This window comes from Heteronotia binoei, chromosome 5, assembly GCF_032191835.1.
Source record: "Heteronotia binoei isolate CCM8104 ecotype False Entrance Well chromosome 5, APGP_CSIRO_Hbin_v1, whole genome shotgun sequence".
In the NCBI taxonomy this organism is placed as follows: domain Eukaryota; kingdom Metazoa; phylum Chordata; class Lepidosauria; order Squamata; family Gekkonidae; genus Heteronotia; species Heteronotia binoei.
The window spans coordinates 78,339,228-78,357,228 of record NC_083227.1 but is presented as its reverse complement, the minus strand read 5'-3'; the positions used below and the strand labels follow the sequence as shown (position 1 = coordinate 78,357,228).

The 18,001-nt window shown below is 42.3% G+C and overlaps 1 protein-coding gene across 3 annotated transcripts in view; it reads right to left on the bottom strand.

Annotated features, from left to right (window-relative positions):
- SLC41A3 (solute carrier family 41 member 3) overlaps positions 1 to 18,001 on the bottom strand; it is a 72,369-nt gene that overhangs the window by 34,391 nt on the left and 19,977 nt on the right. For 2 of the 3 annotated variants that reach the window (XM_060239670.1, XM_060239669.1), the window contains exons 3-5: positions 7,929 to 8,036; positions 4,546 to 4,617; positions 551 to 695 (exon numbers count right to left, since the gene is read on the bottom strand). In XM_060239670.1, the coding sequence (XP_060095653.1) occupies positions 551 to 695; positions 4,546 to 4,617; positions 7,929 to 8,036 (325 nt within the window). Of the gene's footprint in view, positions 1 to 550; positions 696 to 4,545; positions 4,618 to 7,928; positions 8,037 to 16,754; positions 17,712 to 18,001 lie in introns of those variants that run through there. The other variant, XM_060239672.1, reaches the window with a different exon arrangement.

Sequence of the window (18,001 nt, the reverse complement as noted above, 5' to 3'; positions counted from 1 at the left end):
TCTGATCATCAGACTGACTGAAGAAAAAAGCTTTATGTGATAATTGTCATCTGAGAATGAAGGGAGGGCTGCCACCATACTTAAACAGCACTCTCAAAGAAGCTGTCTGTGTGGAAGTGTCAGGCTTCACCATTTAGAGAAAGGGCCAGTGTCAACCTTTCTAAATGTCCCAGGTTCCATGCTGTCTCCTGTGACCAAAGTCCTTTGTTGTACTTGGCACTTCATGTCACTTCCCATCTTCTCTTCCTCCTCTAAAACCTCATCCTAATCTCACCTTCCACGCAGTCCCAATATTAACAAGATGATTCATATTTCAGAACTGTCAAGGTTGTAAAGCAGTGAGCTGGCAATAAGTGACAGTGCTATTGACAACAAGGTTTCTTGTAGACAGATGCAAACCCTGAAGACGTGATCTGAGATTCTGAAATGATCATTTGACATCAGCTGCGGAGTAACTACGAGGAGGAAGGAAGAACTAAAACCTATGTCATGAGTAAGAACAATACACTTTCAAAGACATGGGGGGAAAGGCAGTCCGAGAGACACTCACCAAGTGAGAGGGCAGCAATGAATGCCGTCGTCACACTGCTAGCACAAAGCATGGCTGCCTGGTTCAGCTCCACATACCCTTTGGCTATGGCCTTGAAAAGGACTGCAACTACAGCTGCCAGGAGTCCCACAACTGTGGCTTGTGTCTATTGAGCAAAAACAATGGACAGAAAGTCTCAGAGGTTGTTTTCGGAGAGCAGTTTGCAAACATTCCTGTAGGAATCTGGCCCTATGCTGATTCCTACACACACACTTCACACGAACAGTACATAAAGAAGCCCAGCTTTTTAAAAAATGAAAAGCAACTTTCAAAGGAAGCATTTTTTTAGTAAGGAAGTGATAGGGAACAGGTGTGCTGAACTTTCTCCTTCTCAGTCATTTCCCTATTACAGATCATACATGCCGCAAACCTCTAAGCCAGTAGCAATTCAGATGCATGCCTTTTGAGAGCAAACTTTTGTTCTTTTTTTAACCACTAAATACAACCTTCCCCCCCTCCCCATTCTTTCCCTTAATGATTACAGGATGGGTTGGGAGGACGGTTGGTCAGCTCATTATTTCATTGCTATTTTTCATTGTTCTTATCGATAAGCATTATACTGCATATCATTCTTAGTTCTGGTATTTTGAACGTTGCAATCTAAACTATTTTATTGTGTGTTACCTCAGATGATATGTTTGGAAAGATAGGGTATAAATATATTAAGTGACACAACTGGAACTACCTCCCCTCATATACAACACGTTTTACTCAAAATGATCACCTTGTCAAGTTGTCTTTTATGTTTTTAAAAGAATTCTGTGCTTCCTTACACATGTTTGTGTGTAATATACAGTTGGCAACTAAGACAATTTGTGTTTGGATCAGATATCCCCCAAACCCACTGTTACATCATCCTTCTATCAGCAACAAGCTGATAAAAATGAAATTCCAGGATGTGTTCTGCATTATTTTCTTCAAAGCTACTTCCCACATGACCTTTTTGAGGGTAACTGCAATGCACCATACATAATACTGGAGTGGACATACGCCTGGCTCACTCTGAAAAATTACTGTGGATAGCTGAGCCTGGCTCCCTGTAGTGTGTTTTTACTGTGGAGTATGTGTATTAGCAACATCATTGCAGAGGTACACTTTGGTACATCCCACACTGACGCCCAAAACTGTAATACCAAAATCAGCCTTTGCCCTCAATAACATCTACAATAGCATTAGAATTCAGATACTTTGAAATTATCCACAAAAAGCACACTGCTGCCCTCTGGTGAGAACAGACAAGAGTCACAATTCTATGTCACAGCAATACAGTCAGTACTGTAGTGTTATGGGATTATCTACACTGTTATCAGTTTTATACGACTATCATACAGAAAAGAAGGTATACTGACATAGGACATAGATATGTAAGAGTTCTAGGCCTCATTCCTGCAAGGCTGGTGACAATTTGAAAATTTCAGACTTTATCTAAAGCCTCTGATAATGCCTGATAAATCCAAACTATGCAACAACAACAAAAGTTTACATATGAAGGTTTCAACAATGTAAATATTACAGTCCTGGGAAAACTTGTGAAAAAGATACGTTGAACACAGCAGTTCAGGCTCATGGTGCTTTGAGGGAAACCACAGGTCTGATTCAAGACCTGACTACTTAGACCTCCGGCTATGTGAAACATAGCCATGAAAGCTTATGTTCTGAATAATAATTGGTTGGTCTTAAAGGTGCTACTTGATTCCTGCTTTGTTCTACTGCTTCAGACCAACACGGCTGCCCACTTAGGTTTATATCATAGAATCATAGAGTTGGAAGGGACTTCTAGGGTCATCTAGTCCAACCGCCTGCACAATGCAGGAAACTCACAAACACCTCCCCCAAAATTCACAGAATTTTCATTGCTGTCAGATGGCCATCTAGCCTCTGTTTAAAAACCTCCAAGGAAGGAGAGCCCACCACCTCCCGAGGAAGCCTGTTCCACTGAGGAACCGCTCTAACGGTCAGGAAGTTCTTTCTAATGTTGAGCCAGAAACTCTTTTGATGTAATTTCAACCCATTGGTTCTGGTCCTACCTTCCAGGGCCACAGAAAACAATTCCACACCATCCTCTATATGACAGCCCTTCAACTACTTGGTGATCATATCACCTCTCAGCCACCTCCTCTCCAGGCTAAACATGCCCAGCTCCTTCAACCTTTCCTCATAGGACTTGGTCTCCAGACCCCTCACCACCTTTGTCGCCCTCCTCTGAACCCATTCCAGCTTGTCTATATCCTTCTTAAAATGTGGTGCCCAAAACTGAACACAATACTCCAGGTGAGGTATTACCAGAGCAGAGTAAAGCAATACCATCACATCACGTGATCTGGACACTATACTTCTGTTGATACAGCTCAAAATTGCATTTGCCTTTTTAGCCACCACATCACACTGTTGACTCATGTTCAGCATATGATCCACTAAGACCCCTAGATCCTTTTCGTACTTACTACTGCTAAGACAAGTCTCCCCCATCCTATAACCATGAATTGGATTTTTCCTACTTAAATGAAAACTTTACATTTATCCTTGTTAAAATTCATTTTATTGATTTTAGCCCAGTTTTCCAGCCTGTCAAGGTCATCCTGTAAACTGTTTCTGTCTTCTTCTGTGTTTGCAACCCCTCCCAATTTAGTATCGTCTGCAAATTTAATAAGCATTCCCTCTATTCCTTCATCCAAATCATTGATAAAGATGTTGAACAAAACAGGTCCCAGGACAGATCCTTGAGGCACTCCACTTGTCACTCCTCTCCAAGAGGATGAGGAACCATTCACAAGTACTCTTTGGGTGCGATCCATCAACCAGTTACAGATCCACCTAACGGTAACAGGATCCAAACCACATTTTACCAACTTGTCAACAAGGATAGTATGTGGAACCTTATCAAAAGCCTTACTGAAATAAAGATAAACGATGTCTAGAGCATTCCCCTGATCCAGCAAGTTAATCACTTTCTCAAAAAAAGCGATCAGGTTAGTCTGACATGACTTGTTCTTGAGAAAACCATGCTGGCTCTTAGTAATCCATTCTTTCTAAATGTTCCAGGACCGACTGTTTGATGATTTGTTCTAAAACTTTTCCAGGTATAGACGTCAAGCTGACAGGTCGGTAGTTACCCGGATTGTCTTTTTTCCCTTTTTTGAAGGGGACAACATTCATCTGCCTCCAATCTTCGGCACCTCTCCTGTTCTCCAAGAATTCTCAAAAATAATAACCAGAGGTTCAGAAATTACTTCCACAAGCTCTTTTAGAACCCCTGGATGCAATTCATCTGGCCCTGAGGACTTAGTTTCATTTAAAGAAACTAGGTGTTTATGTACTACCCCTATGCTGATTCTAGGTTGGAACTTCATACTCTCCTTATATGTTCTGTGTTGGAACTTCATACCCTCATTATATGTGGAAGACCACTGTGTAGTGAGGACATAATGAATCATTACAGAACACCATGATTCCCTCTATGCCCTCTTTCACTCTATTCCATGTATCAGGCCTGCACTGGTAATTCCCAGCCCATTAGTGCATAGTTAGAGATAATGTTGAAGGCATAAAAGCATCCCAGGGACTGGTCTTGGCACTTGCATACAGTTAGCAACTTTAAAAGCTAGGCAAGCCTCAAGGAGGTCTTTAGATCTCACTGGTTGACAGGGAAATGTGCATATTTATTACCAGCAATTCACCCTACAGAGTAACATCTGTCAGGGATCCTCAGGCTTGGGAGAGATGCAAGAAGCCTACTTTTTGATTTATTTTGCCATGTAACCAACAACATGCTTACAACAGCTCGTTAAACTTCACCAGACATTATCACAAGTAATTTCTCCTCTTTTTCAGTACTCTACAAATGTAGATACTGTTGTTGCTTGATTTTAACACATGTAGTCAAAAAACAATTTTCTCACCTCTACAGGGATTCTTCAAAATGGCCCTGAGCCTCATGCCACACCAAACACCCTTACCTGAATCAAAGCCAAATTACAGGTGGCCATTTTCCACTGTTCATGGGGATCATCCATCTGTCCAGTGTTAGCCTGGGAGGCAGAAAAAGCAAAAAAAAAAATCACTCTTTGCAGTGATAGTTATGGTAGGGGAGCCTGCCACTCTCTCTTTCTCTAGATATATATATATATTTAATTATACTAAACAGTGCAAGTACAACTAATTGAACAGAACATACAACATAAAATATACAAAAACACATAATTAAACAAAAAAGCATTGCTATAATTTATGTATGTATTAAATTATTGGCAAACACTTGGGAACATGTAGAATTATTTTGATTCAGAGACACAGCTACATGGCAAACAAGTCTCTTACATTAATCAACAATGATTAATTCTCCACTTCCTATATATAACAACTGCCCACTTATTCATTAACTTGATTTACTGGGCTTTTCTATACTATTCCTCAATAGACAGCTTCCTATTACTTTTCCAATTTCTTGTAATAATCTTTTCAGCAGCAGTCAGCAGATTTCTGACTTACTCTCTTTTTTAATTTATACTTTTTCTCGTAAAATTTAAAAAAAAAAAGAATTTGCAGAGTAAATAATATTCTGGCCTGGATCCTGCAAACTGCTAGTGCTAAAATGATCATCCTTTTGCCACTTTTTGCATGAGCACAACTCCTTTCCTTGCAGCTACCTGGCCCCACACAGTTATTAGGATATGCAAGCCCTTCAAGCCTAAGAGTAAATTGTCCTGGGATGAGGAAGGAGTCCAGTGGAATGGGGAAGGTAGGGAAGTGCCTATGATCCTTGTGCCCTTTCAACCTTTTGATTTCTGTTATCTCCTGAATAACTTTTAATACCTCCTTCCAACAGCTTGTTACAGTTATACAGCTTCATCAAATATATGTCCATCGCTGCAGATAACACTGTTCATTAGTCAAAGGACTGCATTGTTTCCCATAAGCTTACTTGTACTCATAGGTCGTCAGGTAAGGATCTGTTCTGTGTCCCATTATCATCTGAAGTGTGGAAGAAAGGCATACAACAGGGCCTTTTACCCGGGCTTCAGAACTCTATATGCAAGTGGCTAATCTGGCACTCTCTGCTTGCCTTTAGACACCACACGAAGACACTACTGTTCTGATATGTACTTAACCTACATGGAAAATGAATTCTGTTGACTTTTCATTAGATTCTAGATAGCTAGTCCTGCTGAAGTTTTATTGTTCTGTCTGCACTGCTTGTTTTACTGCTTTTCTGGACAACATGCAACTAGTGATTTTGTTTCATTTCACTATGATTGTTAGATGCCTTAAAGGTCTCATGTGTGGACTGAGTCAGGATAAAAAATATTTTAATCAACATTCTCTTATAAGGACCCTGTGACCCTGCCTTAGGATGCCTTGTGTGGCACTCAGAAAAATACTGTGCCTGGCATGATACATAGGAAGATACTATATGCCTCTGTGGTCACAAAGCAAAAAACCTGCAACATATGAAAAATTGGTGGCCATGCTGCCAAATGGCAACATTATGTGGCTAATTCTATTTGTTTGTCTTCAGATTCAACTTCAGCATGGCCTTATGAACATTCCATTGGCCAACTGTTCTGTGAAGGTCATTACGATGGGCAGGAGGTCACTACCACTTATTGGAGAAACAACTTAAAAGCAAGCCTCCATGCCTTATACTAAGTCAGCCCATTGGTTCATCTAGGTGCTATTGTCTACTGAGACTGGCAGCTGTTCCCACAGTTCTGAGCAGAGATCCAGTTCCCAGCAATTGCTGCCTGAGATCCTGAATGGGAGAGATCATGGACTGAACCAGGGAGCTTTTCCCATTCAATTTATGGTAACTGCTAAACTTCAGTTTTGTTGCTGCAAACAGAACATGTAGATTCCAAAGACAGGATGTAGATGAGATGAATAAAATAGGACAGTGGTCTCTTCAACCCTTCCACACTAGTGATCTAGGGAGCTACAAACTTGAGACATCATGGCAGGAAGGGCAGATTGAGCAAACCCAAACAAGTGCCCTGCTGGGTACATATATTCTTTCTAATGCAAGGGCCACACACAACCCCATAGCCAGGATCTGAAGAATTGGGGGGGCTGATTTTTTCAGAGGGCACATAGTGGCCCCAACCTCCATGGCCTTCTCTCCTTCCACCGCTGAGGAGGAAAGCTGCCAGCTCACTGCCATACAGCCTCCCCCCTTCCCACAACTGCCCCAAGGTGATCCCTTTCCACCCTTCTTCCAGCAGCTTTGGTGAGGAGCCACTCAGAGGTTTAGATACGTGCCACACAATCTCCTGCCCTTACCTGTAGCATGATCCAGCTAGGCAAGCCCAGCAGGACAAGGGGAGGGGGGGGGGGGGGGTTGAAGGCGCCACCAAGTCGCAACTGACTTCTGGGGCTACAAGACCTCCAATTCAGATTTCTTCCTGTCGGAGGGCTAGCCAAGGTTGCCCAAGCGCAGCTCTCACCCTCGCTCGGGTGGCCAGCGAGACCAGGCCAGAAAACCCCTGCAGGCGAACATCACCTCTCCACTGATCCACAGCCCCGGACTGCAGCTGGGACCTCCACTTGTGTGCACCAGCCTACCCTACCCTGCCCTGTCTGCAATGGAGCCATCCGCCCCCTACCCCTACCGCCCCACTTGAGGGTCAGAACCGCCTCTTCTTGCAGGCACCCTCTAGCCCAACGTGGAGCTTAACTTTCAGTCCTGGACACTTTCAGTTGTTTCTGCTTGCTGAGGGTCAGAGATTTCTTCCAGTCCCTAAGCAAGCAGAAGCAACAGGGAGCTTATTTTTCAGTCCTGGGCTCCAAAAGTGCCCCGTTGTTTCTGCTTGCTGAGGGGGTCAGAGAATTCTTTCGGCCCCTAAGCAAGCAGAAGCAACTGTGTATGATCACGTCCCCTAAGCAAGCAGAAGCAATGGTATATGATGATGGCAGAATGGAGAAGGATGCAGCCGAGACACTGGAGGCTGGTTAGGGGCCCCAAGTCAGGGGGCCATGCCTAGCAGTCAGGGGGCTATGCCCCCACAGCCCCCCTCATAGCTATGGGCCTGGCCACACACCATGAACAGCTGCAGCAAATCACAACTTTTCATTAGATTCACGCAGCTGTCCACAATAACAGGGAGACTATTAGACTGTTTCTTTTCTGCAATGTAGGAGAAGGATTCTTATTCACTGCCCCTTAAACTGTAGCTTGCTGTAACCTGTATCAGCATCTTACTTTGTGAGAAGAAGCAAATTGAATAAAATTCAGTGTCTTGAATGGGGAGTAAAAACTCTTTTGACTAAACAAAAGGAATGAATTAATACATCTCTGCGCATAAGCCATGTCCCCCATAGCTTAAGTAAACCAGAGGCTGACACTTACAGCAGTAGAAAGTCTTGATGCCAAGGTCATTTCAAGGTTACCCTTCAAGCCAAGAAGGGCAGGAACCAGAATAAATACTTCTGTGATTGTCTTAAACACCTCCCAATGCTGAGAGAAAAGAGGAGAGAAAGTTAGTCAACTAACTGTTACCCACTATCACTATATACACCCCATAACCTCTCACACACAAGCTCACGCTTCAGTACACTGCACTGGCTTTTTTAAAAAAAGCACTTCCAGCTGCTGAGCATGGCACATTATCAATGCCCTGTCTGGAGGTTCAACACTGGTACAAAGAAACTGTGTGTCAACAAAATGTGTGAAACTTTCTCAACCTGTTTTCTAGAAGACATGAAACACATACATAGGTTGTCAAACTGTCTGCCCAAAAGAGATATCCACCTCCACCAAAAATACAGCAAGCACTTTCATTATACCAACAGTTTTTGTTGCATGCAAGTTTAACAATTATACATAATTCTTCATCAGGCAGAATGCATATGGTTGGCATGGAGTAAGGTTGTGGTAGGGTCATAGGCACCTACTACACAGCTCCCAAAATATCCCTATTCAGTGAATGGCATAATAACATTACTAAACTGAGGCTATCATACTTTGGTCATATTATGAGAAGACAAGAGTCACTGGAAAAGACAATGATGCTAAGAAAAGTTGAAGGCAGAGGGAAAAGAGGAAGACCCAACACAAGATTGGCCCTCAGTTTTCAACACCTCAGAATGGCTGTTAATGATAGGACATTTTGGAGGACATTAATTCACAGGCTCACCATAGGTCAAAATCAACTACACAGCACTTACACACATAAAATTCCTCCTTCCCCCTTGTCAATAGTATTTTATCGCCTTTTAAAAATTACCATTAAGAATATTCTTCAAAAGATTCCATACTCCATCACTATACAATTCCAATGTGAGAACACTTATCTTGCCTTGTTTAAAAGAAAAGAAAGAAGTAGTCTAGAAAATTGAGAAAGCACAAATAGGGATCTATTGCCAGTTAGGATAGAAACTATTTTGACACCTCACCTTCTTTCTCAATCAAAACCCAGAGAGGCTTACAACGTTCTCCCCTCTGTTATTTTAACCACTCTAACCACTCCATAACACTGGTTCTCAGTTGACTGAACTGATGGCAGAGACAATGGAAGGTTCACAAAAACAACTGGAAATTAAAATTGAGACCATATAGGCCCTAGACTCTGCATTCTGGATAACAGATAGGATGACGACAAAATCAGCAACTTGCTATCAGCAGCAGGGAAATAGGAGGGTCTAGACAAGGGCCCTAGAAAGACTGAAACCAAGAGGAAAGCAGAAGAATTATACTTTTCAATAAAATGCAAAGGTTGGAAGTCCCTTCCACATCCCCATTCATCCTCCTACCTACACCTACACCTCCCATCTACTATATGCCAACCTTCCTCCCACTTTTATTTACTGAAGGGATATAAAAGCCCATTTTCTGCTGGCAATTACTGATGCTTGCACAAAAAGACACAGATCTCCATTTAAGAAGGGTTGTGGTGACTGAGGGCTAGTTCCCAAGAAGTGAAGGAACTTTCTGTCAACTTGTCCTAAAATTCAGGAAACTGGTTCATTATGTTGAAGCCCATTTTAGAAGCATCATGGAAAAGATGCCAAATTTTATTAATGCCACTTCTGTCGCCTATCCAGGTGGACAACAGCCATAATAAAGATAAAGAACATCACAAAGTTCTGGAAGCAAAACAGAATGATATGAGGTGGAAGGCAGATGCACATGAAGATTCCAACAACGGCTAGTGGTAATTGGGCCTGTGGCTCAATGGTAGAACATATGCTTTGCATGTAGAACAGGGTTTCCCAAACTTTTCTTTCCTATGGCCTGGTTATTTTAACACTTCTCCTTCGTGGTCCACTAAAATTTGGGGGTGGAGCCTGGAGATTTTGGGTGTAGAGCCGGGAGAAAGGAATTATGTCATTTCCTGTGGTGTTGCTTCCAGGTCAAGGGCCAAGTGATGTCACTTCTGGGGCACACTGAACCAAAACTCCGCCTTTTCCTGTGATGTCACTTCAAGGGCACTCCCCTAAACCTGCCTCTTCTTCTGAAGTAACTTCGTTTTCAGAAAAATCTCTCTGAAACTCATGCTGAGCCAAAATGAGGATGGAAAGTGGGTGGTCTGAAACTTTTTCATACATTCCCAGGGTCCTCTTTTTCCACCCCCACATCTGCATGCATCTATCTCTGTGTGTGTTCTTCTTCAGCTTGCAAGCACTCCTAATGCCCATGTTCAATTGCATGCACCACTTACACCACCCTTTCCTCAACAGCACTGGCCAGGGTATGCAGTTGGGAGTGCTGTTACCATTGCCATCAGGAATGCCAGCACTGTGTACCATCCACACTGGGCCCTGGCAGCTGCTCTACCTCAAAATATGCTGTCACATTTAGTAGGCCCTTCCTTCAGCTGCTAATACTGGAACCCTGCTTCAAGCTACAACCAAGCTTGTTTGGTTTCAAGAAAATCTTTTGACAGCTATTTTTCATACTTTTCCTTGGCTACTGGGAAATTGCTGTGAAAGGTAGCAGAGAATTGTACTGCAATTAATGAATTAATTTCAAGTTATATGAAGTCCATACAAGCTTTGCTGCAGTTATCCCAAAAAGGATATTTATGAGGGGCTTGCAGCTTTTTACTGGCTGTGTTTCCCATGCCTTTAAAAGCAACCTGTTGTGCAGATATTTAGCCAGTGAACTTCTTTCATCCTTTTTTAATATCTACAGGAGAAGTTTAATTTTGGTGTCAGACAGCTGTCAAAAGCAGGACCAGTAAAATGGTGCCAAGTTCATAGTACCATCACTTTCAGTGCTGTTGAGATATACAGCAGTACTCTCCAATAATCTCTTTCTGCCCCACACCTCTCACTCTCATTCACTCACACAGAAATCTCATAGAAAGGTCAGCTGGCTACAATTGGGGGTGCCAACTTTTCATTGGCAGAGCTCCTATGTCTGCAACAACAGTATGATGAACAGAAAAGCTTCATCCAGTAAAAATGGAAGGAAAGAAAGAAAGAGAAAGGGAAAGAATGAAATGGAAGGAAAGGAAAGGAAAGGAAAGGAAAGGAAAGGAAAGGAAAGGAAAGGAAAGGAAAGGAAAGGAAAGGAAAGGAAAGGAAAGGAAAGGAAAGGAAAGGAAAGGAAAGGAAAGGAAAGGAAAGGAAAGGAAAGGAAAGGAAAGGAAAGGAAGAATATAAGAACATAAGAGAAGCCATGTTGGATCAGGCCAGTGGACCATCCAGTCCAAAATTCTCACACAATGCCCCAAAAGCACCAGAATGTCCACCAGTGGGGCCAGGGCACTAGAAGCCCTCCCACTGTTGCTTCCCCTCCTCCCAGCACAAAGAATACAGACAGAGCATCACCTGCAGGGAAAGAAGAAAGAAAGAAAGAAAGAAAGAAAGAAAGAAAGAAAGAAAGAAAGAAAGAAAGAAAGAAAGAAAGAAAGAAAGAAAGAAAGAAAGAAAGAAAGAAAGAAAGAAAGAAAGAAAGAAAGAAAGGCCTTACTCACCATTAGATGACCCCAACCAGCAACAATTCTGCCCAGGGGCCGTTTGGTTAAAAAAAAAAAAAAGCTACTGGAATGTCCACTCCCAGCCCCTCCCGGCTGAAAAAACATCCCCTCCCTTCTTTGCTGCCCAGGTCTCCTGGGGAAATTTCCCGAAAAGAACATACTGCAAGGCACATGAAAGCTCATACCTTGAAGAACACTTCATGGGTCTAAAGTGCTAGTGGACTCCAGTTTTTCTCTCAAACATTAGGAGGGAGGGAGAAGGAAGGAGAGGCAGCCCAGCTTCTCTCTGCACAACACAGAGACGGGGGAAGGAAGGAAGCTAAATGGAGCTCAGGCTTTGCTGGGGGCAGAGCTAGCTTTGGCTTTTCTTGCAACCAGGTATTGAGGCTACTGTGGCCCAGTGCTGGGTTGCAAACCTGTGAATTAAAAACACCGATGTAGAAGGCCCTAGGTTCAATCCATGGAATCTCCAGTTGAATGGTTCAGGTAGCAAATGATGAGACCCTGGAGAGCTACTTCCAGTCAGAGTTCATAATAAACATTTTGATGGGCCAAGAGTCTCATTCAGTATATGGCAGTTTTATATATTTGATTGGATCACTGTATTGACAAGACATTTTCGGCTTTCAGCATCATGACAGAAAATTTCAATGAGATGGCCTAGATTGCATGTAACTAAAACTGAGAAATACAGGGCTTTTTTTTTTCCCTCTGGAAAAAAGATGTGATCAAACTCTCAAGACTGAAATGAAGGAGAAGCAAATGGGTGTCCCTCATGAATTTTTAAACTTTTTTTTTTGAGAATTTTGTTTCCACAAAGAAGTTCTGGAACTCTGTTCTGCTGCATCCCCCCAGAAAAAAAGCCATGGAAAAATGTATCCTTGTCAGTTGCTAATCTTCCCAGCTGGGTAAGAAATGTGGCACTGGAATAACAAAAGAGGTCTAAACATTCAGGATGATATTCTTCCAGGCAAATTAAAAAGATAACTCTAATAGTTCATTTATAGATAGCAGCAGGGCATCTAAATGCTCAAAGGTCAAGTGACCCCCCCCCCCAACAGAAACATCCACTTCAAATTAAGGTTGCTCTCTAGTGGGGTGTGTTGTAACAACAGTCATTATGGTGTAGTGGTTAGTGTTGGACTAGGATTTGGGAAAACCAGGTTTGAATCCCCACTCTGCTATGTAAAGCTCACTGGGTGACCTTTTGTCAGCCACACATTCTCAGCCTAAGTTATCTCACAGGGTTGTTATTGTGATGATAAAAATGATTGAGGGGACAACAATGTCATAAACTGGCTTGAGTCCCCACTGGGGAGAAAAGAGGGATATAAATATCTAAATAAATAAATCTACCTTTCACAATCTTTCCCTCTGCCTGCATATATTATGATGACACTGAATCTATTTTATTCATCTAATACAGTGGACTCTGCTTATCTGTCACTAAACCTGTCAGCCCCAAGACTCCTTTTCTGTTTTCAGCAACTAATGTACGCATGCTGAATTTACAGTGACTTTGGCTCAGTGACTTTGCATTCATTCAAGATGAAGCATCGAAATTGTCATTCTTCCGTTGTCTGCACCTTTTAATTTTGTCTTCCTCGTGACACACTTTAAAAAAGTGTGCACAGAAGCTGCCCTTTCTGAAATGGACACTGTACAAAGTGAGTTGCACTGTGTTTGGTTATAAGAATCCACAGCTTGAGATTTGTTCCTATGCTTTCCTCCCTCCTCCCCTTGCAATTACCTTAACCATGTGGCTATCTGGACTACAAAGTTATATGCCAATGTAAGGCTCATAGCAAAGGGGGTATTTAGAGATTTTATGTTTGCCTTTTCAGTCCTTGAAGTAAACTCTGGGCACTCTGATTGAAGAGAAAAGCTTAAAAGGAGAGAAAAGAAATATCTCTCCATTCCAGCTAGTCTTACATGCTACAGTGCATATGTGTTGTGCAATGAGGAAGAAGAAGGGGTAAAGAAAACTGCATCCATTGGTCCTCCAGGCATGCATAACTGCACTTGCACTAGGCTTACAGATGGATTTAAAAGCTTAGACAGATTCATGGAGGGTCTGTCCATTAATGGCTACTAGCCCTTGGTGAGCAAAGGGATCAAGATCATTCAGGATACATTATCTCACATTGCACTCACAGTCAGGTGGGCCAAGAAGACAGAAGTTTTCTATCTTGAACATTTATGAATAAAATCAAGGATTCCAATTAACCTTAGAACTATACACAATCCATGAGAAGCAATTATTTGAGGGAGAACAAGAATGTCATGTTGTGTTAGCAACATACAATTCCAATAGCAAAATCCCTCACAGAATTACACTTTCCTAACTAAGCCCATTGACTTCAATGTAATTAGTAGGACGCAATTCTGTGCAGGATTGTACTACAAAATCTTTTAGGACTGTAGGTGGAAAAACAGATTTAGTGGTTGATGTCAGCACTCTAAGAGATAAACAGCACATGTATGGCTTCCATTCCTTTTATGTACTTATGAACTGCCTGCTTCCTTTCTCTGGTGTATTGCTGTATATCAGGTGATGCCTGTGGGGAGTTGCATGAGCATTCTTGCTGGACTAAGGATTACTGTATTTCTTCCCAAACCAAAACACCACTGGGTGCAGTTCCAGTCAGGATCAACAAATACAAAGGCCAAATTCAGAATCACCAAGTATATAATGCAATAAAGGGCCCCAAAATGATAGAATACCCTCACTTTCAACTACCGATCATTAAGCTAGGAAACCTGTGTGCGCAGCAGAGTTCTAAAGCTTAGTATAAAAGATGTCTCTCACACTTAGAGAAGAGCTGCATATTGACCGTAACTGCAGAATAACTCTCTGAAGAGCTTTTCCAACCCATCATTATGTGGAGCTTACAAACCCTGGTGGAAGGCTACTTGACAGCAGCAGCAGCCATCCACACAAAACTTTTACTCTTATGGAAAAGACAAAATGGCCCAATAGGAGCTGCTCTGCGTTTGCCCTCATAAAAAGAGTATCATAGAAATGCTTAGACTTTAGTCACATCATGCTCTTCGTCCTCTGCTTATCAGCTGAAGCCTGGACAATGAGAAAAGAGAGTGAGAAAAATGAAAGGACAGGTTTTCCTTCCTGTCATAAACAATCTCGCTATAGGACTTAAAGTTCAGGCTGTCAATTCTGAACAATTACTGTTATAAAGTTGGTCAGGATGAGGGCCTGTAAAGAACTGTGGAGTGGCAGGGAAGAGACTGGGAAATTCCATTCCACCCTCATAGCATGACTCTACCAAACTCCATGGCTGCTTGAGTCACTTTGGCTACATACAAACGTATGTCTGAAAAGAGGATGACATTGCTGTGGATGTGTGCTGAGATTGCTTTTTGTGACTGTAGCATATAAACCAATCCATCATGGATGTAAGATATGCACTGGCTGGTGCTTCATGGCAGCTATCTCTCCCTTCTCCTGTTGGGAAAATGAGTTGCCCCAGCAGTTCTGTGAGATGGACCACTTCCATCTCAGGTGCTTGACTGTGGGATGTTTTCACTCCCTGCAGCATTAGCAAAAGGCAGTAGAAGCAAGAAGACAGACAGGTGAGCCTGGGGATGCGTGACACTATCTTGGCTGTAGTTTACATTAGCCCTGGCTTCACTTATTTGGTATGTCATACAAAGCAAAGCATATCCACAGTGTTGTAAGCTTCATTTATCTATATGCAGCCTTCTTGCTCACCCAGCCCTGTAGTGTAGTTTTCCCCTTTCATGCAGGTCTAGGCCTGATGACCAGGAAGGGGACATTTTTGCACTTTCCTCTCCATGCCATCTGAAATATGATGCTGGAGATAAGTTTTACAGGTACTGTAGCACATCAAGAAGAAAAATAATTGGGTTCTTGATCAAATCAAGCTTGAACTCTCCTTAGAAGCTAAGTGTCTCAATTGAGGCTATTGTACTTTGGTCACATTATGGGAAGACAAAAGACACTGGAAAAGACAATAATGCTAGGAAAGTCTGAAGGCAGCAGGAAAAGAGGAGGTCCCACCAATGACTCAATGAAGGAAGCCACAGCCCTCAGTTTGCAAAACCAAAGAATGGCTATCCAAGATAGAACGTTTTGGAAGACATTAACAGCATTGTCATAGGTTGGAAATGACTTGAAGGCACTTAACACCTGCCCACACCATGTCATTTGGGAGAACTGTAAACAGGGGGCAGCATTTGGGAAAAACATGCCACACTTCCCCCAATCCCACTTTTGCCCTATATACTGGGATACTATGAACTGTTATGGGCTATGCCCCCTTCACAGCTTAATTTGTTTGTGTGTCTGCTTTGAGGGAAGCAATTCAATTAATTCCTTATGACTGGAAGACATGATACCTGCTTGGGCTGCATTACTATCTTAGTCAGAGCCTCTAAAAGTCTGTACCATCCTAAACTGGGATGAGAAATTACAGTCACAATCCAAATTCCTTTACCTTCATGGATTTTTTTTGTAGCAGGAACTCCTTTGCCACACACCCATGATGTAGCCAATTCTCCAAGAGCTTACAGGGCTCTTAGTATAGGACCTACTGTAAGCTCCAGGATGTTCCTGCTACAAAAAAAGTCCTGTTTACCTTAATTTCTCCCCCCAGGATACTATGAACTGTTAGGAGCTGAAGCAGCCCAGTTCCCCTCCCCTCTCTATTTCTCCATTAACAGACACTCAACTGCCCACAAGACTCAATGCCTCCTGAAGGACAATGAGCACACAGCCTTGAGCCAACAGCAAAGGCAGAATATAAATATTTTAATTTTAATTAATAAATTGATACATTGGACTGTTTCCAAAATAATATTTTTTTCTATATGTGGGGAGTCCCCAGGGCATGCAGAATGCTTTGTTTTGATGCTACTGACAGGAATGAGATTATTATTTACTGTTTGAAAAAGTGATGAGGATTCGCTCACGTCTGCTGAATTTTAGTGCCTGTATTCTATGATGGTTACATACAATAGTGTGTTATGAATAAAAATGAAAGTTCTTTCCTCTGACAGGCTCAAAGTATATGCTCAGTCGACTCTCCCAAATGACTGCTGAAACTCTTGTTCAGTAATACTCATAGAGGATCCTTTTCTCATAGGCAGGCAAGGCACAGCACTGCCTCTTGCAACTTTCATATACACAAATTAAAAATGGATTCCCAAGGTTACCCATGCAAACCAACCCTCTTTCCCTCTGCCTCCTAAGGTACTTGAAAGCACATACATACATGAACAACTTCCATCAAGAGGCCAGCAAGCACCAAGCCTAAACCTGCCAAGAATAATGGCACAAAGATCTGAGATACAATGGAGAAGGATGTCTCTGGGAGGAATCCATGGGGTGATCTGGTTAACTTGCAAGTGAAACCTCTCAGTTTCTTCCCCTGAAAGCACAGCTCCAATTGCAGCTGGGTGACCACCATGATTGAACACCATTAACCCATACTCAAGAAGCAGGATGAAATCCAAGAAGAGACATGAACCTCACTCTCAGCAGCACATTCCAGAGTTAAGGTACTGTACAGTTACAGCTTTGCTGATGTCTTCTTTTCTTCTTTTCCCCCCTTCTACAGAAGAGCAAGAAGATTACTTTCCAAAATCCCTTTGGTTTAGCTGAGCCCAGCCTTTACTAAGCTTCAGGGCAATTCCTTCTTGTTATACTCCACAGAGGAAACAAAATCCAGGAAAAGGGAGACAATTAAAATGTTTGTGGACAAAACGCAAACAAAAACGACAGCTTCTAAAACTTGGCTGGAAACCAGAAAGACGTGCTTGAACTGCCGCATTGAAAAGTAGCAACAGCATGAGGAGTGACAGGTTGTACGGGAATCCCAAATGCAACAAGTCAGCAGTGTCCTTCCTCCTCAAGTTACATTACAGTCTGATTAAAATTTAAGACTGAGCTGCTGAAACAGACACAATTCCTTCTACCTCACCATGTGTGATGCTGAACTTTTCTTGACATCCCAAGGCAGGGGAAGGAGTTAACTCCTTAGTTTTGTTTCCTTTTCCCTCTTGTTTCCTCAAGGTGAAGAAAGGTCACAGGAACATGAGCTTAATCCTACCAAAGCTGCAAGAATTATACAAGAGGTCAACAGGAACCACGAGGAGATGCACTGGCTGGAAGGGAACTCTTTTCCTTCTACCCCATTTTCTGTCTTCCTTTCCCCAGCCTTCCTAAAAGCTGTACCAGTTCAGAAAGTATGCAGCCTCTATCTCTAAATGACTGACGTTCAGGAAAAAAAATTCCACAGCAAAAGCCAATGAGCTTCAAAGGCAAACGCCCTTATCTTCTGTCATCACTTCAACGTTCAGCTACTTTGCAAAGGCCATGATAAGAGTCTCCAAAGGAATTTTATTTAAGGTAGTTCTATAGTATTGTTAGTCAGTGAAAATGTTTCCAGTGGCTTCTATGTGGCTTTTAACTTCCTGCTCCCCATGCAAAGCACTCTTAATACATAGCTGAAAAACAATG